General features: G+C 37.3%; 7 gene segments (V, D, J or C); 2 read left to right on the top strand and 5 right to left on the bottom strand.

Moving 5' to 3' along the window:
* Positions 1-2,376: 2,376 nt before the first annotated feature.
* Positions 2,377-2,868, bottom strand: LOC115439241 (Ig kappa chain V region 3381-like). The segment is given in 2 exon segments: positions 2,377-2,708; positions 2,817-2,868. Coding segments are annotated over 2 exon segments (384 nt in total).
* Positions 2,869-2,973: 105 nt separating this feature from the next.
* Positions 2,974-5,628, top strand: LOC115439253 (Ig kappa-b4 chain C region-like; the record flags this gene model as incomplete). The annotated part of the segment is given in 3 exon segments: positions 2,974-3,027; positions 4,325-4,430; positions 5,087-5,628. Coding segments are annotated over 3 exon segments (495 nt in total), but the record flags the coding sequence as incomplete, so codon positions are not given.
* Positions 5,629-7,023: 1,395 nt separating this feature from the next.
* On the bottom strand, positions 7,024-7,764 carry LOC115439244 (Ig kappa chain V region 3381-like). The segment is given in 2 exon segments: positions 7,024-7,605; positions 7,713-7,764. Coding segments are annotated over 2 exon segments (384 nt in total).
* Positions 7,765-9,745: 1,981 nt separating this feature from the next.
* On the bottom strand, positions 9,746-10,430 carry LOC115439248 (immunoglobulin kappa variable 6D-21-like). The segment is given in 2 exon segments: positions 9,746-10,077; positions 10,274-10,430. Coding segments are annotated over 2 exon segments (360 nt in total).
* A 1,420-nt stretch (positions 10,431-11,850) lies between these two features.
* On the top strand, positions 11,851-14,505 carry LOC115439461 (Ig kappa-b4 chain C region-like). The segment is given in 3 exon segments: positions 11,851-11,899; positions 12,351-12,470; positions 13,938-14,505. Coding segments are annotated over 3 exon segments (501 nt in total).
* Positions 14,506-16,481: 1,976 nt separating this feature from the next.
* On the bottom strand, positions 16,482-16,972 carry LOC115439243 (Ig kappa chain V region 3381-like). The segment is given in 2 exon segments: positions 16,482-16,813; positions 16,921-16,972. Coding segments are annotated over 2 exon segments (384 nt in total).
* Positions 16,973-21,272: 4,300 nt separating this feature from the next.
* LOC115439242 (Ig kappa chain V region 3381-like) lies at positions 21,273-21,763 on the bottom strand. The segment is given in 2 exon segments: positions 21,273-21,604; positions 21,712-21,763. Coding segments are annotated over 2 exon segments (384 nt in total).
* Positions 21,764-22,911: the final 1,148 nt, after the last annotated feature.

Genomic DNA, 22,911 nt, shown 5'->3' on the forward strand with positions numbered 1-22,911 from the left:
TTGTCCTCTCTCACGCTTTGTAACTTAGCTCTAGTGCTTTGCTAACTTAGCTCATGGCTCGCGTAATACGTCGCGGTAACTTCTTCTTTGAACACCTATAATCGTTTATTTGCCAAAAGTCCATGGTAAGCTCCGTGTAATACTTCACGTTTGCTTTACCTCTTTATCCTTCTATTTTCTTCGGCACAGATCCGCCCTTACACACCTGCTTCAGCAGGCGTGTCGGTCCGTCGGCTCAACGTTGCTTGTAACCTGGGTGTCTGGGCCCATAACCTGTTAAAGCGTGCAGGTCCAGATTCTGGCTTCCACTACAATAAACGATGCTTTCACGTGCGTTCTCTTTAGCCACTTTTGTGGGCATATTTATTATAACTTTTACTCACAACTTGTATAGCACGTAGCAACAACTACAGCCATGACCATGAGCGCCGAACAGGAGAAGAACAGGAAATACATACACAACATCCTGTAGGCGTCTACAAAATAAAAGCCTCTTTTACACAGGGAGTAAGAGCGCTATAATAACAAATACTTAACACAGAAATCCCTTAAATACATTTTAGGATTCTGGAATAAGAGTAGAATATCATCAGCATAAAGTATTTTCACATAATTTTCATCTTTGATAACACTAGAAATATTTAATGTTTGTGTTGAAGAACTCAATCATACAGACAAGTAAAAAGAAATGAAAATAATCAAAGAAATCACATTGAAATATCACGCAGAGACTGCCAGAAATATAGGAAACTCTTTTTTTCCTAAAACAGTCAGAGTTTAATATTTTTGTCAGAATATAGATAATGTTTACCAAAAAAAAAGACAAATACTTTAAACATTTTGTAAATCTGGTAAAAAAGAGTAGATTATCATCGGCATGAAGTGATATAATATAATTTTCATCTTTAATAAATCTGGAAATATTTACTTTGTGCGTCAAGAAACCTGGACAAATATAAAGAGGTAAAAACAATCAAAGAAATCAAGTTTAATAATTATGAAAGGATTGAATCACAAAGGTGGCATTTTTGATGCTCAGCTCATGATTTAAAACTGTGTAAAAAAAAATGATATTAAAGTGTTCAATATTGTGATTTATCCCAGTTATGGATTGGATAGTGTTGTTACCATCTAGTATGAGGAGTGAAAATCCTCTGATGTTAATACTGATTTCATCTACATGTTGCATTAATGGGTCTGATTTAAAAACTTCTACAACTGTTTGATTATTAAACTTTTTTTCAGCGATTAATATTTACATCATCAAACATCAGTATTTTATGTTAATGATGTAACGTTGAGTTTGAGTGACTATTTTCATCTTTGTATCTTTGGTCCTGAAACCTGTCTGTTGTCACGGTTCAGCAGTGATGCCTGACCGTTGCCATGGTTACTGAGCTCCGAGGGGAAAATGAAACACTGAGTAGCACAAAGTAATTTAAGGTCTTTAATATTATTAGTAAATAGACATATGAGAATTCTGCTTCATGAACTTCAAAACTGGATAAACTTTGGTGTTTTAAGATACAAAAGTATAATTATAGTGTCAGTGTGATTTGATAATCCTCCTGTAACATTAAAATCCAATAATCTGGGACAAACTGCCTTGAAAATTATTACCACAAAGACAGAAAACCTTCAGGCTGAACAATGAACACATATGTAGAAAAGAGGAATTCTATTTGATCCATCCACAGTCTGTATTAACAATATCTATTATATAATATTAACAATATCTACATCTGTCAGAGAAACGAAGAGGTGAACTGTTCAATGTGATGCAGTTTCATAACTTCTTTGTAGAATTTTTGTATCTTCAGTTATGATGCATTAATTTTCATGATGGGGTTGAAGTGTTAGAGGCACCAAATTCAGTCAGTAAATGATAAACTCCATCTAATGTCTGTAACTTAAGATTTTGATTACAGATTAACTGAAAGTATATTGTTTTTGTGTGAGAAATAATCACGTATCATCAGCATGAAGTTATTTTTTATGGTCCAAAAACTAAGCTGACACCTGTCTGGAATAATAAAAATATTTGGTTCAGTGTTAGAAAATCATTTTTATGAAAAAGACGCAGCATTTTCCAAGATTTTTTAGAATCAAATTTACATGTAGGTTCTCATAATGAAAGGGAAGGATGGTTTTTGTACAACGGCTTTTCACTTCATACTTTTAACTAACACAGATATCTGTGTAATGATTTAGTGTATGATGTAAAAAAAAAAAAAAAAACTACTTTATTGTGTTTTGTTGTAAATAATAAAAGCTGACTGTGTTCACTGAACTGTGTGAGTCTGTGCAGTATCTTCCAGCTGCAGCCGTCAGTTCAGTTTCTGTTCAGTCTGAAGGAGGTTTTTGTACGACATTTTTTTACTGTGTGAACACACGTTGACTGTTGATAATGTGAAAACTCTGACAGTAATAAACTGCTGCATCTTCAGCCTGAACATCACTGATGGTCAGAGTGAAATGAGAGTTTGATCCACTGCCTGAAAAACGACTGGAAATCCCTGATTGTCGAGTGGTGGCACGATCAATCAGAACTTTCGGAGTTTCTCCATCTTTCTGTTGGTACCAGGCTAAACGATGGCTGTATGAATAAATATAAACATTCGGACTTGTGGTACATGTGATGGTAGCGGAGGCTCCCAGATCAGAGCTCACTGCTCCAGGCTGAGTCACTGTGACCTGGCCTCTGGACTCTGAGGATACAGAGACACAAAACATAAAGCAGCATCATGGTTTTGTCTTCTTCATCTCAGAGGGACGGATGTTCATAGAGGAGAGGAGTTGGATTGTCTGGACTTTACCTGTGAAGCAGCAGCAGAGGAGAGTCCAGATGAGGACGGAGACCAAAGTCATGCTTTTGATGAGGAGGATTTGTGTGTGTTGTGTTGTGATGAAGGACAGCTGTCAGTCATCCACAGTTCCAGTGTCAGGACTATAAACTCTCCCAGAGCACTGGAGCATGGTGCTGCTGATGCAAAGTCACTGTATGGAAATCAGGACTCACTCCAACAGGTGCTCTGATTCAGCTGAGCTGCTCGTCTTTCAGACAGGGGAAGCTCATTGTCGGCTTACATAAAAATAAAAACAAATAAAAAAAAAAGAAAAAAAAAAAGAATTAAGAAAATGCTCAGTAACCTTATCGTACCAAGTAGGCATCTTTCCCGGGACTGGACCAGTGTCCTCTCAATGTCCAGCAGAACTAGGCTGCTCAGATTGCCTTGGCCCATTGTGTTGTGAGTGTAAGACTTCCGCCTTTTTAAACTACAGATGCTCCTTTCACTCCGACCTAGGGGACAGTTTGATTGATTTAACTATCTACAAAACGATATTAAACTCGAACAAGAAATGATTACATTATGTAACTGAAACAAGAAAACACTGAAATTATGTTAAATTGAAACAAGGAAGTACAGTGAGTGTGTTTTATTTACAGTGCAAGAAATGAATGAATAATTTGGTAGTGGTTTCTCTGATTTCACAGCAGAATATGTGACGGTATTAAACTGAACTGTGTCAGTGAAGGAGCAGATCTGAAAACAGCTGTCAATCAAACGGGATTCAGCCTTTTGACCAATCCTCCAGTCAGCACGTGGGATTCTGGCGTCCAGCCCGGCCGAGCTCCGCCCACAGCTCCATTCACCCCCAGAGACGCCCGGCGTCCGGGGGCGGGACAACATCGTGGCATTTATCCAATTACCTCCAGTTTTGACGCAATGAAAAACACTGTTTCACTCAGTCCCATTGAAGCCCAGGGACGCCCGGAGTCTACGGACAAATGCACTGAGCAGAGATGTATGAGAAAACAGCGCAACGGGAATGGAGGAGAAGTGAACAAAATCACGTCCGTTAGTTTGTCATAAAGCTGATTCTGAACGAACTCATCTTTGAGATGAACATGTTCTAACGCATTTGTAGTCAATAAAATGTCAACACAACCGAACATATTTAACCATTTAATTTTCGTAATTTTAGGGGAAGCCAGGCTTCCACTGCAGTCTATGAGAAATCGCCCCTGCTCTGATTACTCTATATGGATCAATACATTTACACTGGATTGATTAGGAATGTGTCAGGGATCAGATTAGTGTTTTTTGTCTCTGAATGTTTCTTGTGTAAATGTCTGTTTTCGTTCTTTTTTCATCTGCACAGTTCAAATCACAGTTAATTTCACAAACATTTACAAATGGAATAAATGTGGAACTAAATCTATATTTGTATTGATTGTTGTGTTTGTGTTGTGATTCATTTTGTCCTGATGCTTCTGTGTTTTACAGATTCACACTGACTTTGTTGAGTTTGTTGTTTTCAGAGTCACAGAGCCGTGTCTTTACACTCAGAGGTTTTTGTACGACGACTCAACCACTTTGTATCACTGTGGTACACGTTCGGTGGAGGAACCAGACTGGAGGTTAACTGTAAGTACATTTAATTCACTAAATTATCTGATTTATCACTGTCTCTGTTTTTCTTTTTTGTTGTAATTCCACATGGTGGGTAAATATGTTTCAGATGTTTGTAGTTTGTTAATATTTCAGGTATTTGAATGTTCAGTGTCTCCTCACAGACTGATGTTCATTCTTTATCAGATACAATCAACATTTAACCTCAACATTTAGTCTGTACATGTTACTCATTTTAATGAATGAACTTGTGAAATTTCATGTTTGTCAGAGTATTTTTATTCAGTGAACCAATGTTCTCTATAAGTAACACAACCTGTTCCACAAACTGAGTATGAGGAGTGAAAATCCTCTGATGTTAATACTGATTTCATCTACATGTTGCATTAATGGGTCTGATTTACAAACTTCTACAACTGTTTGATTATTAAACTGTTTTGCAGCGATTAATATTTATATTCATCAAACATCAGCATTTTATGTTAATGATGTAACGTTGAGTTTGAGTGACTATTTTCATCTTTGTATCTTTGGTCCTGAAACCTGTCTGTTGTCACGGTTCAGCAGTGATGCCTGACCGTTGCCATGGTTACTGAGCTCCGAGAGGGAAACGAAACACAAAGCAATAATTTGTCCAAAATCTAGTTTGTCGTCCATCTTTGTCTCTGCAGTGGGTCGAGTGGAGCCCACCCTGACGGTTCTGCCCCCCTCCAGAGAGGAGCTGCAGCAGGGGAAGGCCACGCTCATGTGCCTGGCCAACAAGGGCTTCCCCTCAGACTGGAGTCTGTCCTGGAAGGTGAACGACGGCAGCAGCATCAGCAGCAGCTGGGAGGAGAGCAGGAGCCCCGCGGTGCTGCAGAAGGACGGCCACTACAGCTGGAGCAGCACCCTGAGGCTCCCTGCAGACCAGTGGAGGAAGGTGAACTCTGTGACCTGTGAGGCCACCCAGGGCTCCCAGTCTGCACTCTCACACACACTGAGGACACACCAGTGTTCCCAGTACTGAGCCCACTCACTGGGGATCACCTACTGCTCTGACTCTGCTCATCAGCTCACTCTGTCTCTCCAACTCTCTGGCTTTGTGTCATTTCAACACTTTGAACAGCAAACATTTTCAGGCTTCTCTCACTGCTGCAATATTGGTTCAGTGTTTGACCACAAATAAACGTCTGTACATCAAACCTGCTGTTTTTCTGTTCATTGTTATGTCGTGTTTTATTCACTTTGTGCTGATTTTTTTCCAATAAAGAGTCAAATTAGAGAGAGTTGATGGATTGTTCGTATTTTGTTAATGCTGGACAAAGTAACACGATGTCTTCCAATTACATAATGACTCTTTGAAAAGTGTTCTAATTTGGTCATTACAGATTAATTTTTTTTAAAAAACATCATTATATGCATCAATAAAGGAATTGGATTTGTTTGAAAAGGATTTGTTCCAATTACATAATGAAAGCTTTTTGTACAGTTTACTATTGCGATCTCTGAAGGCTTGCAAATAAATATTTTTATTCTATTCATCAATATTTTAAGCATTTCAATAGAAAACATAGTCTATCATTAATTTTTTTTCTTTAACAATCATGGTTCAATAGTTTTTCTCAAAGTTTTTTAGAAAATACATTACAAATACCTAAAACACATGTTTTGAAAACTGGAATGAAGGGTAGAATATCATCAATATAAAGTGATATAATATAATTGTCATCTTAATACAGCTGGAAATATTTACTTTATGTATTGAAGAACATGACCATAAAGATAAATGAAAAAAGTAAAAACAATCTGTTCCTTATTATGTCGTGTTTTATTCACTTTTTGCTGATTTTGTCCAATAAAGGGTCAAATTAAACACAGTTCATAGATTGTTCTTGTTCATTTTATGTTGGATAATTTAATAGGATTTTTTCCAGTTACATAATGATTTCTTGTTGTTAAGTATTCCATCATGGTCATTGCAGAATCACTGAAAAAAAAATTCTAATCCAATCCAATCTACCTTTATTTCTAAAGCACTTTAAAATAACCGCAGTGAGCCAAAGTGCTGTACAGAAGAATTAATAATAATCCAAACATTTAATCTTTAAACAGACAACACTGAGTACATCTTTAATAAGTATTCTTACACAATCATCTTTCAGTATTTTTTTCTCAGAATGCACTGACGATTTTAAAAAATAAGGTAGAAATCCCTTAAACACATTTTAGGATTCTGGAATAAGAGTAGAATATCATCAGCATTAAGTGATTTCACATAATTTTCATTGTTGATAACACTAGAAATATTTAATGTTTGTGTTGAAGATCTCAATCATACAGACAAGCAAAAAAAATGAAAAAAAAATCACATAAATCATGTTCAAATATCCTGCAAAGACTACTGGAAATATAGGAAACTGTAATTTTCCTTAAACAGTTGGAGTTTAATATTTTTGTCATAATATAGATAATGTTTACAAAAAAATAAATAACAAATACTTTAAACATCTTACAAATCTGGAATAAAGAGCAGATTATCATCAGTAAAAAGTGATATAATTTTCAACTTTAATGAATCTTAAAATATTTACTTATTGTGTCGAAAAACCTGGACATAAAAACAAATAGAAAGAAGTAAAAACAATCAAAGAAATCAAGTTTAATAATTATGAAAGGATTGAATCACTAATGTGGCATTTTTGATGCTCAGCTCATGATTTAAAACTGTGTAAAAACAATGATATTAAAGCGTTAAATATTGTGATTTATCCCAGTTATGGATTGGATAGTGTTGTTACCATCTAGTGTTTTAGTTTCAGTGCAGCTGTGGATCAGATCAGTTCCTCTGCAGCTGAAGGAGGTTTTTGTACGACGGTTTTTCACTGTGTGAACACATCCTGACTGTTGATTTCATGATAACTCTGACAGTAATAAACTGCTGCATCTTCAGCCTGAACATCACTGATGGTCAGAGTGAAATGAGAGTTTGATCCACTGCCTGAAAAACGACTGGAAATCCCTGATTCTAGAGTGGTGGCATAGTAAATGAGAAGTTTAGGAGTTTCTCCATCTCTCTGTTGATACCAGGCTAGAAGATGGTAGTTGCTCCAAACATAAACATTCCTACTGGTGGTACATGTGATGGTGGCGGAGGCTCCCAGATCAGAGCTCACTGCTCCAGGCTGAGTCACTGTGACCTGGCCTCTGGACTCTGAGGATACAGAGACACAAACATAAAGCAGCGTCATGGTTTTGTCTTCTTCATCTCAGAGGGACGGATGTTCATAGAGGAGAGGAGTTGGATTCTCTGGACTTTACCTGTGAAGCAGCAGCAGAGGAGAGTCCAGATGAGGACGGAGACCAAAGTCATGCTTTTGATGAGGAGGATTTGTGTGTGTTGTGTTGTGATGAAGGACAGCTGTCAGTCATCCACAGTTCCAGTGTCAGGACTATAAACTCTCCCAGAGCACTGGAGCATGGTGCTGCTGATGCAAAGTCACTGTATGGAAATCAGGACTCACTCCAACAGGGACCTGGATTAACTCTAATCATCAATCACCTCAATGGATCAACCACTTAATTTGTGTATTGATTGGGAATATGTGGGAGTTCATTTTACATCATCATCAGTTTAACACTATACAGGTTCAGAAAGATACATTTCACAATGTTTTTTTTTTTTTTTAACTAAATATTCCATGGTAGGAAATTCTTTTGTTGTAATTCCACATGGTGGGTAAATATGTTTCAGATGTTTGTAGTTTGTTAATATTTCAGGTATTTGAAGGTTCAGTGTCTCCTCACAGACAGATGTTCATTCTTTATCAGATACAATCAACATTTAACCTCAACATTTAGTCTGTACATGTTACTCATTTTAATGACTGAACTTGTGAAATTTCATGTTTGTCAGAGTATTTTTATTCAGTGAACAAATGTTCTCTATCAGTAACACAACCTGTTCCACAAACTGAGTATGAGGAGTGAAAATCCTCTGATGTAAATACTGATTTCATCTACATGTTGCATTAATGGGTCTGATTTACAAACTTCTACAACTGTTTGATTATTAAACTGTTTTGCAGCGATTAATATTTATATTCATCAAACATCAGTATTTTATGTTAATGATGTAACGTTGAGTTTGAGTGACGATTTTCGTCTTTGTATCTTTGGTCCTGAAACCTGTCTGTTGTCACGGTTCAGCAGTGATGCTTGACCGTTGCCATGGTTACTGAGCTCCGAGGTAAAAAACGAAACACTGAGTAGTACATAGTAATTTAAGTTCTTTAATATTATTAGTAAATAGACATGGGAATTCTGCTTCATGAACCTCAAAACTGGATAAACTTTGGTGTTTTAAGATACAAAAGTATAATTATAGTGGCAGTGTGATTTGATAATCCTCCTGTAACATTAAAATCCAATCAATCTGGGACAAACTGCCTTGAAAATTATTACCACAAAGACAGACAACCTTCAGGCTGAACAATGAACACATATGTAGAAAAGAGGAATTCTATTTGACCCAACCACAGTCTGTATTTACAATATCTATTATATAATGTTAATAATATCTACATCTATCAGAAGAACAAAGAGGTGAACTGTTCAATGTGATGCAGTTTCATAACTTCTTTGTAGAATTCCTGTATTTTCAGTAAAGATGAATTAAATTTCATGATGGGGTTGAAGTGTTAGAGGCACCAAATTCAGTCAGTAAATGATAAACTCCATCTAATGTCTGTAACTTATGATTTTCATTACAGATTAATTGAAAGTATATTGTTTTTGTGTAAGAATTAATCAAGTATCATCAGCATAAAGTTAATTTTAACGGTCCAAAAACTCAGCTCACACCTGTAAGGAATAATGAAAACATTTAGTTTAGTGTTAGAAAATCGTTATGACTAAAAAGAAGCAGCATTTTCCAAGATTTTTTAGGATCAAATTTACATGTAGGTTCTCATAGTGACAGTGAAGGATGGGATTGTATAAATATATTTGTCCTTGAATTTCTGAAGTGAACTTTTTAATTTTCTTGCCATTAATGGAGTTCAAATGTAAATGTGAGTTTGGTGAAAGATATACTGGTTTATAACAGAATCCTCAAACTGTTCTATTACTGGTAACTTTATTCAAACCAGAGGAGAATATGGAATTATAATGTATAAGAGGATGTCATCTGCAAACAAAGTGATTTCATAACAATATGAAGAAAAATGTGTTTGAAATATTGGTGTTAGTGTGAGTTGAATGTGAGCCCAAAACCATAGAAATAGTCTGAACTATCGTTGTACAGACTGTGTTCACTGAACTGTATCAGTCAGTTCAGTTTCTGTTCAGTCTGAAGGAGGTTTTTGTACGACGGTTTTTCACTGTGTGAATGGGGTGCTGTAACCCTGCTGACAGTAATAAACTCCTGCATCTTCAGCCTGAACATCAGTGATGGTCAGAGTAAAATCAGTTCCAGATCCACTTCCACTGAAACGACTGGAAATACCAGACTGACGACTTGTAGAGTAATAAATAAGAAGCTTTGGAGATTCTGCTTCTTTCTGAAGGTACCAGTGAAGCCATGCACCAATGCCTGAACTGGATTTACATCTGATGGAAACAGTGTTTCCTGGAACAACAGACTGAGCTTTGGGAGTCTGAGTCAGGATAATATCTCCTGATGAACCTGAAAAACACAAAGACCAAACCAGTTTCAGACACACATCCATTTGTGTAAAGATGCTGAACATGAAACAGAAGAGTGTCATTTGTTGAAGACAGAGGACAGATGGAAGAAGGTGGACGTTTCCAGTGTTTGTCCATCCCAGCAGAACATCGTTGTGGTGAACCTGGTGGCATCCTGAAGCACAAGAGAGTCTCACCCTGAACAAGGAGCCCCAGGGTGGCCAGCAGGAACATGAGGGACATCATCATTGTGTTGTTGGTGTGTCAGTGGCTGTGAAAGGCCTGGACACACACTGATCAACACTGGCCTCTTAACGGCTGGAGCACAGAGGACGGACACATATGCAAACACACAGAGTCAGTCAGCTGGAGCTGATCTGCAACACATCATCAGGTTCATGACAGAGCTCACACCAATCACTGCTTCACTTATTCCACACACACACAAGGATCAGTCTGTGGTTTTTCACCATTTGTCTGTCAGTGTTTCTAAATGTTCATCCATTAAACTGGGACAACAACATCCTTCATTTTGGATCATTACCATTGAATTACAGAGCTTCACTGGGACTCCTTCTGTAAATGGGACTCTACAGTTGGTTTGAACGTCTGTGTCAGAGGTTTGTACTGAAAAAAAGGTCACATTTGACTTTTGAAAGACAGTGAATGTTCTTGAAATAAACATCATCACTTTAGTTGTAAAACACATCCTGTCATTTAACAGCCACATCTCAGAAAAATGATATATGAGAAAATATATGACAGTAATGATGACTGTCATTTCTTTTCCATTTAGGTGAGACCTGATGAGACTGGAGCTGATCTTCAACAGATCATCAGGTTCATGATTAGGGATGGGAATTGAGAACTGGTTCTTTTTGAGAACCGGATTCCAGTAGCTCGATTCTTTGAAATTGTTTTCCTGCCTGCTTAACGATTCTACTCATCGATTCCGCCTTTGTTGCGCATGCGCGATGACGTCATGGTTACGCTGCATTGTTTTGGTCAGGACGTAGCCAATATGGTGTTGAGGCAGAAACGGTCTAAAAAGACGACACCAGGTCCACTTTGAACACTGTCAAAGCTTCCATTTCTTCAAGAGGGTGGAATCCCTCCAATATGCTCAAACATTTGTCCACAGCATATGATTCATTTGATTCGCTACTTAGCGGCACTTGTGAATCTAGTGGCAGAGTGAACATCAGGCCGTCATCCGGGCCCAGTTCCAATTCCGGTGCGGGCAACAAATGTCGTACCCCCTCAAATACAAGTTTCTGAAGGTAGGGGAAAGGAAATGAGGTGCACAACAACAGGAGACGAGCAGAGTCAAACCGGTTCCACATAGTAGAAATACGGCAATAGAGGAATTAGTAAAGAGTCTTTAGTTTCACTTTCATTGTACGTGTGCACCCCCCCCCCCAAACTGGGCCCTGTGTCATCTGTTCTCATTATTTGTGCATATTGTATATGTTATATTTTCTGTGTAGAGATGGAAATATAAAAGACAGTTAATGCAAACACACCAGTTTGTACTCTTTTATTCCTTCACCCAATGAGAATCAATAAGGAATCGGATCGATAAGCAAAATCAATAACGGAATCGGAATCGTTAAATTCTTATCGATTCCCATCCCTATTCATGACGCTGCACTACAGTCACTGAGTCACAATATGCATTTTTTCACTCACTCACGTTTACGTCCATGACAACACTGACCAAATCCCACCACGTATTGATCAAAGTGTGACCATAGTAATAATAACCTCAGCAGCGATGGTGCGTTGCCAAAGGTCTTGGTTTCACAGCTCAAAAATCCCACCATGTTAGAAGAGAGAAAGCTTTTTTGCCTTTTCCATCAGGAGGTCATGACAGTGTGAATACCTGACAAAAATCGACATTCAATCCACGTTTTTGCACAGACTTGAGCTTTTAAAGGCTGTGATCTTAAACTTTGGACCGGCTGATGAACAGTCTGTTTCAGTTTGATTATTGTTGTTTTCAGTAAATTGCTTACTGAAATTCTTTTTTTGTTTCACTCTCATCTCTTCTTTTTGCATTTTAAACCTCTGCTTAGAACCTTCATAAGATCCATTAGTGCAATATGTAAATTCATGATATTTTTCAAATGGTCTTAAAATTTTGATCAGGAGTGTATATAGAAACGGAATCAATGTGGAACTAAATCTATATTTGTACTGATTGTTATGTTTGTGTTGTGATTCATTTTGTCCTGATGCTGCTGTGTTTTACAGATTCACACTGACTTTGTTGAGTTTGTTGTTTTCAGAGTCACAGAGCCGTGTCTTTACACTCAGAGGTTTTTGTACGACGACTCAACCACTTTGTATCACTGTGGTACACGTTCGGTGGAGGAACCAGACTGGAGGTTGGAAGTAAGTGCAAATTTCAACTAATTTCAATCATTTATCAGCAATATTTATTATCTTAGATTTAATTTTTACCTTTTTTTTATAATAACTGTAAATCAACTTTAAATGTTGGTGAACAGTCAGTGTTTGAAACAGTTAGAAATATGTGAAATGACTCATTACTGTAGTTGTTGGTGTAAAGACAGTAACATAATCGATAGTTTAGATTAAAGCTGAGACTTGAGGACTTGTAGTTTTAGTTTGATCAGTCACACAGCCGTGTCTCTACACTCAGAGGTTGTTGTTGGACTCAGTTTGTATCACTGTGGTGGACTTCTGGTGGAGGAATCAGACTGGATGTTGAAGGAAGTTTATGCACAAATTCTAAGGATCACAACTTAAGGCTTTGTATTTATTTATTGTTGTTGTTTTTTCCAATGGATCAAAGGTGTTTTTTCAATGTGTAAAACTTTTCAGGTTGTATTTTATTCCTTGTCGTCGTCCTCAGTGCAGCTTTCCTAAACATTTCTTTCCATATCTATGTCTCACTGATGTTTAAACTGATGTAAATGAGAAGAGTTCAGACTTTAGTCCAAGTTTTACATCAGTTCATTGTCATGTTCCACCATAAACATATTAGTTTATCATATCAGTGACATTAAAAAAACTAAACTAAATCTCACTATCTTCTCATTGTGTCAGTTACAGTTTGTAGTTTATGTTGGAATCATTTACAGTGATTTGCACAGTGATCATTGAAATCGACATGAAGATGTGATTGTCGTCAGTTATTTATGTCGCTGTTTGTTCTTAACTGTCATGCGTCTGTTTGTGTTGGACAGTAAATATGTTGACAACGTTGAACAGAACCATGAATATTAGACATTTTCCATCATATACAGTCTGTCTTTGTTTCTAATACAGACGTTACCTATGGCCTTGAGTTTGATCTGTTTTTATCGTCATATTTCTCGTGAACAAATGAGACAAATATGTGATGTTTAAAACTCAGCTCAGATTTTGTCCAAGACTAAACTTGTATTAATTTTCAGAGGTTATTTGGTTTTATATTTAACAGTTTATCATCAGGTTGTGTCAGTGATAAAAGAACTGAATCACAGTTGTCTTTATGTTGGTTTCAATATAAATAGGTTTGAATGAATGTTAATGACAATACAGATGATTCTGATTTCATCAGTGACTTTCTCAAACAGTTGAAGGAACACAGCACAGACTTATTGAACATGTTCTTTCAGTGCACTTTGCTGTATTTCAGCTCATATGAGGACTGTTTGTGCTGATTTCCAAGTTGAGTTTGTTTCCAGGAAGTGAAACCATGTGTGAGTGAGTGACTGGTGGAGCAGAAAAACCATCTGACACCAAGTCCTGAAAGGAGAAAATCCCCTCTCACATAGTCACTGTGTCCAAGTATGGGATGTGTGATTGACAGCTGTGTGGTCCCTGTCCTCTAAGCTGATCGGTGTCTCCTAGGTGATGTCCGTCCCACCCTGACGGTGCTGCCCCCCTCCAGAGAGGAGCTGCAGCAGGGGAAGGCCACGCTCATGTGTCTGGCCAACAAGGGCTTCCCCTCAGACTGGAGTCTGTCCTGGAAGGTGAACGACGGCAGCAGCATCAGCAGCAGCTGGGAGGAGAGCAGGAGCCCCGCGGTGCTGCAGAAGGACGGCCACTACAGCTGGAGCAGCACCCTGAGGCTCCCTGCAGACCAGTGGAGGAAGGTGAACTCTGTGACCTGTGAGGCCACCCAGGGCTCCCAGTCTGCACTCTCACACACACTGAGGACACACCAGTGTTCCCAGTACTGAGCCCACTCACTGGGGATCACCTACTGCTCTGACTCTGCTCATCAGCTCACTCTGTCTCTCCAACTCTCTGGCTTTGTGTCATTTCAACACTTTGAACAGCAAACATTTTCAGGCTTCTCTCACTGCTGCAATATTGGTTCAGTGTTTGACCACAAATAAACGTCTGTACATCAAACCTGCTGTTTTTCTGTTCATTGTTATGTTGTGTTTTATTCACTTTGTGCTGATTTTGTCCAATAAAGAGTCAAATTAGAGAGAGTTCATGGATTGTTCTTCTTCTGTTCATGTTGGATAATTTTATAGTATTTGTTCCATTAACATGATGATTCTTTGTTGTAAAGTGTGTCATCATGGTCATAGAAGATTTATACATAAAAATTTTAATTTTATTCATCAATACATTAAACATTTCAATTCAAAACATCAACTGTATCATTAGTAATTGTTCTTAGCCAAGTTTCAATATTTTTTTTTCTCAGAATATCCATAAGATTTCCCAAAAAATAAAGTAGAAGTCCTTTAAACATATTTTAGGAATCTGGAATAAGAGTAGACTACCATCAGCATAAACTGATACAACATGATTTTATTTTTTAAAGGGTCAAATTAATCAGAATTCATGGATTGTTCGTATTTTGTTAATGCTGGACAAAGTAACACGATGTCTTCCAATTACATAATGACTCTTTGTAAAGTGTTCTAATTTGGTCATTGTAGATGAATTTTAAAAAAAAACATCATTATATTCATCAATAAAGGAATTGGATTTGTTTGAAAATGATTTGTTCCAATTACATAATGAATGCTTTTTGTAAAGTTTTGTATTGCAATCTCTGAAGGCTTGCAAATAAATATTTTTCTTCTATTCATCAATATTTTAAGCATTTCAATAGAAAACATAAAGTCTATCTTTAAAACTTTTTCTTTAACAATCATGGTTCAATGGTTTTTCTCAAAATTTGTATAAAATACATTACAAATACCTTAAACATAAATTTCAAAATTTGGAATGAAGGGTAGAATATCATCAGTATAAAGTGATATAATATATTTGTCATCTTCATACAGCTGGAAATATTTACTTTATGTAGTGAAGAACATGACCATAAAGATAAATGAAAACAATCTGTTCATTGTTATGTCGTGTTTTATTCACTTTGTGCTGATTTTTTCCAATAAAGGGTCAAATTACACACAGTTCATAGATTTTTCTTGTTCTGTTTATGTTGGATAATTGAATAGGATTTGTTCCAATTACATAATTATTTCTTGCTGTGAAGTATTCCATCATGGTCATTGCAGAATCATTGAAAAAAAAAAATTCTAATCCAATCCAATCCAACTTGATTTCTAAAGCACTTTAAAACAACCGCAGTGAACCAAAGTGCTGTACAGAAGAATTAATAATAATCAAAACATTTAATCTTTAAACAGACAACACTGAGTTTATCTTTAATAAGTATTCTTACACAATCATCTTTCAGTATTTTCTTTTCTCAGAATGTACTGAAGATTTAAAAAAAAAAAAAATAAAGTAGAAATCCCTCAAACACATCTTAGGACTCTGGAATAAGAGTAGAATATCATCAGCATGAAGTAATTTCACATAATTTTCATCTTTGACAACATGAGAAATATTTAATGTTTGTGTTGAAGAAGTCAGTCATACAGACAAGTAAAAAGAAATGAAAATAATCAAAGAAATCATGTTCAAATATCCTGCAAAGACTTCTGGAAATATAGGAAACTGTAATTTTCCTTAAACAGTTGGAATTTAATATTTTTGTCAGAATAAAGATCATGTTTACAAAAAATAAATGACAAATACTTTAAACATTTTATAAATCTGGAATAAAGAGTAGATTATCATCAGTATAAAGTGATATAATTTTCATCTTTAAGAAATCTGGAAATATTTACTTTTTGTGTTTAAAAACCTGGACATAAAAACAAATAGAAAGAAGTAAAAACAATCAAAGAAATCAATTTTAATAATTATGAAAGGATTGAATCACTAATGTGGCATTTTTTGATGCTCAGCTCATGATTGAAAACTGTGTAAAAAAAAAAAAGATATTAAAGTGTTAAATATTATGATTTATCCCAGTTATGGATTGGATAGTGTTGTTACCATCTAGTGTTTTAGTTTCAGTGCAGCTGTGGGTCAGATCAGTTCCTCTGCAGCTGAAGGAGGTTTTTGTACGACGGTTTTTCACTGTGTGAACACCCAGATGCTGTTGATATAGTGTTCACTCTGACAGTAATAAACTGCTGCATCTTCAGCCTGAACATCACTGATGGTCAGAGTGAAATGAGAGTTTGATCCACTGCCTGAGAAACGATTGGAAATCCCTGATTCTCGACTGGTGGCATAGTAAATGAGAAGTTTAGGACTTTCTCCATCTCTCTGTTGGTACCAGGATAGAAGATGTTTGCTGTTATAAACATGTACATTCTGACTGGTGGTACATGTGATGGTGGCGGACGCTCCCAGATCAGAGCTCACTGCTCCAGGCTGAGTCACTGTGACCTGGCCTCTGGACTCTGAGGATACAGAGACACAAACATAAAGCAGCGTCATGGTTTTGTCTTCTTCATCTCAGAGGGACGGATGTTCATAGAGGAGAGGAGTTGGATTGTCTGGACTTTACCTGTGAAGCAGCAGCAGAGGAGAGTCCAGATGAGGACGGAGACCAAAGTCATGCTTTTGATGAGGAGGATTTGTGTGTGTTGTGTTGTGATGAAGGACAGCTGTCAGTCATCCACAGTTCCAGTGTCAGGACTATAAACTCTCCCAGAGCACTGGAGCATGGTGCTGCTGATGCAAAGTCACTGTATGGAAATCAGGACTCACTCCAACAGGTACTCTGATTACTCTACATCAGTGATTCTCAGCTAACACTCCGTGGGCCACATTCGGCCCCCAGAGCTTTCTGTCCAACCCACAGAATATTACTGAACTCTGGAATAGCTCAATGAGGAGGGAAAATTATGTTTTTATTAGGTAAATAAAACAAATGCCCTCTGAAAAGTAACTTGTGCTGTCGCGTGCCTTCAATCAAACATGATTATAAAGTTGTTGCTCTCATTTAGCATTTCTTTCATTGTTTCACGTGGTCATTTTATCAATTGTTTTTTTTTTCTACCTTGGCTTTTTTCCCATTCAACAGCCTAATTGCAACATCTCAATCACAGCCGTGAATATAACAGAGAAGAGCATGGTAAGTGCTGACCTTGTACATCAGTGAATAGATACGAATGAAAAATACAAGAGACAGGCCTCAGTTATTAGAAATGTTTGTCTATCATCAAATTAAAACAGGCTGTTGTTCAATAAATGAAAAATAAATAAAGCAAATCCAAACAAACCACACTGACATACTCATGTTTGGTTCATGGAAGAAGTTACATTTCCCCTCTGACACAATTTTTTTTTTTAATCATCAGACTCAACAGCTGTTAGACTCATGCACAGTCAGTCCTCCAAAGACTGGTTCCACAGTTGGTTTCTTTCATACATTTTTGAGAATGAAGCTTCACAGGTGTATGTGGATCCAAACATGGTGAGCAGATACATGGCCAGTGTCTTCAGTGTGTAAATTGGCTAAATGTTCATTGTTAAGGGTTAGTGATTTTTGATTCTGTGATGAGCTGTGTCATTTGTGATTCTGTTGTGTTTTTGTGTTTTTTTTTTTGTTCTCTTCTGTGTGTGGGTGTGTGTTCTCTGTCTTTCCCTCCTAACAGATAGTGGTTAATGGAGGATGAGCTGAAGGTGTGGTACTGGTCTGCTGGCTGCTGCTGATTGGTTCCTCAGAGATGAGCCGGGAAATTTAAAGCAAGGTCACCCAACCTCCCAGGAGACTCCTCTCTTCCATCCTCCTCATTTGTGACCAGCCTTCTGTAATTTTTGTTGGAGAGCTTTGTAAAGTCAGATGCAAAAGGAGGGAATCTTTTTCTTAAAGTTTTATCCTGTTTTTCTGTTAGGAGTACAGGTAAGATTGATGTATTTTGGTTTCCTTGTGTTTGTAGGTCAGCATAGTGCATTTGGAGCATGATTGTGTTTGTTATGTTTGTTACTTTGATTCCCTACCTGATTTAATTTTCTTTTTTTGTAAATAAATATCTCAAATTGCAGTTGCGTGATTGCTGGTCATTTGTTTGTTTTAGCTTGCTCCTGTTTGTTAAGGGACATGGAGGGAGGGGAATCTCACACCATGTTGCGTCTCGGAAACCCCTAGACCGAGCATAACATCATATTTACCCAAGAATAGCTGAGCTATTGCACATCCTATAGTGACATCATCTAGGTGGTTTGTTTTTCTTTTGTTTGTTGTGGAGCTGTTTTTTTTTTCCTTTTTTTTTTGTTTCTGTTTTTTGGGTTTACTTTGTTATTCTTTTCTCTGTTGTTGTTGTTGGTGGTGGTGGTATTATTATTGTTATTGTAATTGTTTTGTATTGTGTGCTGTTGTTGATTTTTGGTTTTTGTGTTGTTGTGTTGAGTGTATGTACATCCTTTTTGTTGAGTGAGTTGTGGGAAATTGTGTTGCTTTGTTTTTATGTTATTAATGACCCCAGGAAGAGGAGCTGCTGTGGTGTGCAGCAGCTAATGGGGATCAAACTAACTAACTAGAAGCACTCGGAGAGCGCAGACCTCCGCCAAGGCTGATCAGTGCCCCCCCCCCGTGGGCCCCCCCACGCCAAGGAGGTTATGTTTTTGCCAGGGTTTGTTTGTTTGTTTTTTCTGTCCGTTAGTGTGCAACATAACTCAAAAAGTTATGTACAGATTTTGATGAAATTTTCAGGGTTTGTTGGAAATGGGCCCCCCCGTGGGCCCCCCCACCCCCGATCACCACCAAAATTTAATCATTTCTTCCTTATCCCATTTCCAAAACACCCTGAAAATTTCATCAAAATCTGTCCATAAAGTTTTGAGTTATGTTGCACACTAACGGACAGACAAACAGACAAACAAACCCTGGCAAAAACATAACCTCCTTGGCGGAGGTAATAAACTAAGAAACTCTTGGGGACAAACCACCCAAAAGGCGCTCCAGCTTTTAGCACCATGGACAGCAGCCTTCATGTCACCAGTGGAATATCCTCCTCGTCCACAGGCAAAGACAAACTGACATGGATTTGGTTTGTGTGCCAGTATGTTTGACTGGTGGTCATAGACCACTGCAGTCATCTACACAATACAGATGTTAGGGCCACTGGCCTGTAGTCCTTCAGGTCCTTCACAGTAGTCCTTCTGCAGGATTGGGATTATGGTGGATTCACACACTGTTCATCAACACCAAGGGTGTGGAGGGGGGACGAGGAGGTCAACAGGTCCACATGCTTGGTGTGCTATGGTCATTAAACTGGGTGAAGAAACTGTTTAGCTGCACTGCAAAGTGGACTCAAAGGGCTTCAGAGTCTGTACAAATACAACATCCTGTTCACTGAGCCTGGGCTGAAGTAAAAAGAACAACATGATTACAGTCCTGGACAAAAGCCTTGTCGCATAAATACACAATACAGAAAATATCTAATAACTCGACTGCTGATTATGTAATAAAAATCAGCAATGACTCAAAACAATTCCAAAGAACTAGACATTCTTACATGTCAGAAAACTGAAATTTAAAAAATGTTTTAAATATTTACAGCTTATTAACCCTTTCATGCATGAATTATGAGAACCTTAACCAACATTTATTTCCTGAGTGTTTTTATTCCTCTAAAGGCATGAAAAAAACAATGTGATTAAAAATTTTCTTATGAACCTATTTTTCATGGAGTTCCAAAAATGTCAGTGTGACACCATGTGTTTAATTTTTGAAGCAAAGAAACATGGATTTACTGATATATCATGTGAAAACAATGAAATAAAAACCTTTTTAATGCTGCTAATCTGCTGTTTTCTCACATTTTAACATACTCGAATACTAGTTATTACTCACTTCATGGAAATAATATGCAAAAAAAAAAAAAAAAAAAAAACAGTTAATTGCAGTTAAGTAACAATAGCAAGAAACTGATTTTTTTTTTTTTTTTAGTTTAGTTTATTTCGAATATGCAACAAGACAAAGTAATCTTTCTTAGTGTTTAGAAATAAAACAGGTAGTAAGAGGTCATGGAAGAAAACAAAAAAACAACAACGAAACATACATGTACATGACTTCATTTGTACATTCGAAAAGGAGTGGGAGGAAGTCTAATTTATTTAATCCCACCCCTTCAACACTCAAACATGTTACTGCAGATCCGGTTTATCTAGAACAGCAAAGTTACAGTAATGGTATGAATTACAGTGGATGGGATGATGCATAAGTGTCCACTGTGTCGGCTGATATGGGACTAAAAAAAAAAAAAAAAAAATCCATAAATATACAAGAGAAGAGCTTTGAATAACTGTCCACTGTAGTGACCACTATGCATGAAAAGGTTAAAGATTCACAGTTCAAGTGCAATAACTCTTCTGACAACATGCCCAAGATCGGCCCAGAGGCCAAAGTGATAATCATGAAGAGCTTGAAGTCCAGGTCTCCTGATGAAGTAGCATTTAGATTGATTAAAATTTGTGTCAAAACTTTTGTCCTTCTAGAAATTAATTTGTTCCTCATTATCAAGCAATAAACATTGATGAAATCTATGAAATTTCGTTTTGGTTGAATATAAATAAAGTGCAGATGTTTAACACCATTAGGAGTTCTTAATGACTCCAATTGGTCAATTAGCAGTCAAGTTATTATCTGTTATAAATATGATGGGCACATGTGATAAGACTTTGGTCCAAGACTGTAACCTTCAAGTGACCAAGTGGATTCATTTATGAACAGTCGTATAATTCTGTGTTATTGGACAGTAAATGTCAAAGTGTCAAAACTGTGCAGATGTTTCAACAGTATTTTATCATGTGAACTATTGTGTGTATTAGTGCTTGTTCATACACTGTGTTCATTGAACTGGATCAGATCAGTTCCTCTGCAGCTGAAGGAGGTTTTTGTACGACGGTTTTTCACTGTGTGAACACATGCTGACTGTTGATTTCATGATAACTCTGACAGTAATAAACTGCTGCATCTTCAGCCTGAACATCACTGATGGTCAGAGTGAAATGAGAGTTTGATCCACTGCCTGAAAAACGACTGGAAATCCCTGATTCTCGTCTGGTGGCACGATAAATGAGAAGTTTAGGACTTTCTCCATCTCTCTGTTGGTACCAGGCTAGAAGATGGTAGTTGCTCCAAACATAAACATCCTGACTGGTGGTACATGTGATGGTGGCGGAGGCTCCCAGATCAGAGCTCACTGCTCCAGGTTGAATCACTGTGACCTGGCCTCTGGACTCTGAGGATACAGAGACACAAACATAAAGCAGCGTCATGGTTTTGTCTTCTTCATCTCAGAGGGACGGATGTTCATAGAGGAGAGGAGTTGGATTGTCTGGACTTTACCTGTGAAGCAGCAGCAGAGGAGAGTCCAGATGAGGACGGAGACCAAAGTCATGCTTTTGATGAGGAGGATTTCTGTGTGTTGTGTTGTGATGAAGGACAGCTGTCAGTCATCCACAGTTCCAGTGTCAGGACTATAAACTCTCCCAGAGCACTGGAGCATGGTGCTGCTGATGCAAAGTCACTGTATGGAAATCAGGACTCACTCCAACAGGTACTCTGATTACTCTAAAGGGATCAATACATTTACACTGGATTGATTAAGAATGTGTCAGGGATAAGATTAATGTTTTTGTCTCTGAATGTTTCTTGTGTAAATGTCTGTTTTAGTTCTTTTTTCAGCTGCACAGTTCAATTCACAAACATTTACAAATGGAATAAATGTGGAACTAAATCTATATTTGTACTGATTGTTGTGTTTGTGTTGTGATTCATTTAGTCCTGATGCTGCTGTGTTTTACAGATTCACACTGACTTTGTTGAGTTTGTTGTTTTCAGAGTCACAGAGCCGTGTCTTTACACTCAGAGGTTTTTGTACGACGACTCAACCACTTTGTATCACTGTGGTGGACGTTCGGTGGAGGAACCAGACTGGAGGTTGGAAGTAAGTGCAAAATTCAACTAATTTCAATCATTTATCAGCAATATTTATTATCTTACATTGAATTTTTTTTATCTTTTTTTATAATGACTGTAAATCAACTTTAAATGTTGGTGAACAGTAGGTGTTTGGTAACAGTTAAATATGTGAAATGACTCATTACTGTAGTTGTTGGTGTCAAGACAGTAAAATAATTGATAGTTTAGATTAAAGCTGAGACTTGAGGACTTGTAGTTTTAGTTTGATCAGTCACAGAGCCGTGTCTCTACACTCAGAGGTTGTTGTTGGACTCAGTTTGTATCACTGTGGTGGACTTTTGCTGGAGGAACCAGACTGGATGTTGAAGGAAGTTTATGCACAAATTCTAAGGATCAAAACTTAAGGCTTTGTATTTATTTATTGTTGTTGTTTTTTTTTCCAATGGATAAAAGGTGTTTTTTCAATGTGTAAAACTTTTCAGGTTGTATTTTATTCCTTGTCGTCGTCCTCAGTGCAGCTTTCCTAAACATTTCTTTCCATATCTATGTCTCACTGATGTTTAAACTGATGTAAATGAGAAGAGTTCAGACTTTAGTCCAAGTTTTACATCAGTTCATTGTCAT

This window comes from Sphaeramia orbicularis, chromosome 19, assembly GCF_902148855.1.
Source record: "Sphaeramia orbicularis chromosome 19, fSphaOr1.1, whole genome shotgun sequence".
NCBI lineage: Eukaryota > Metazoa > Chordata > Actinopteri > Kurtiformes > Apogonidae > Sphaeramia > Sphaeramia orbicularis.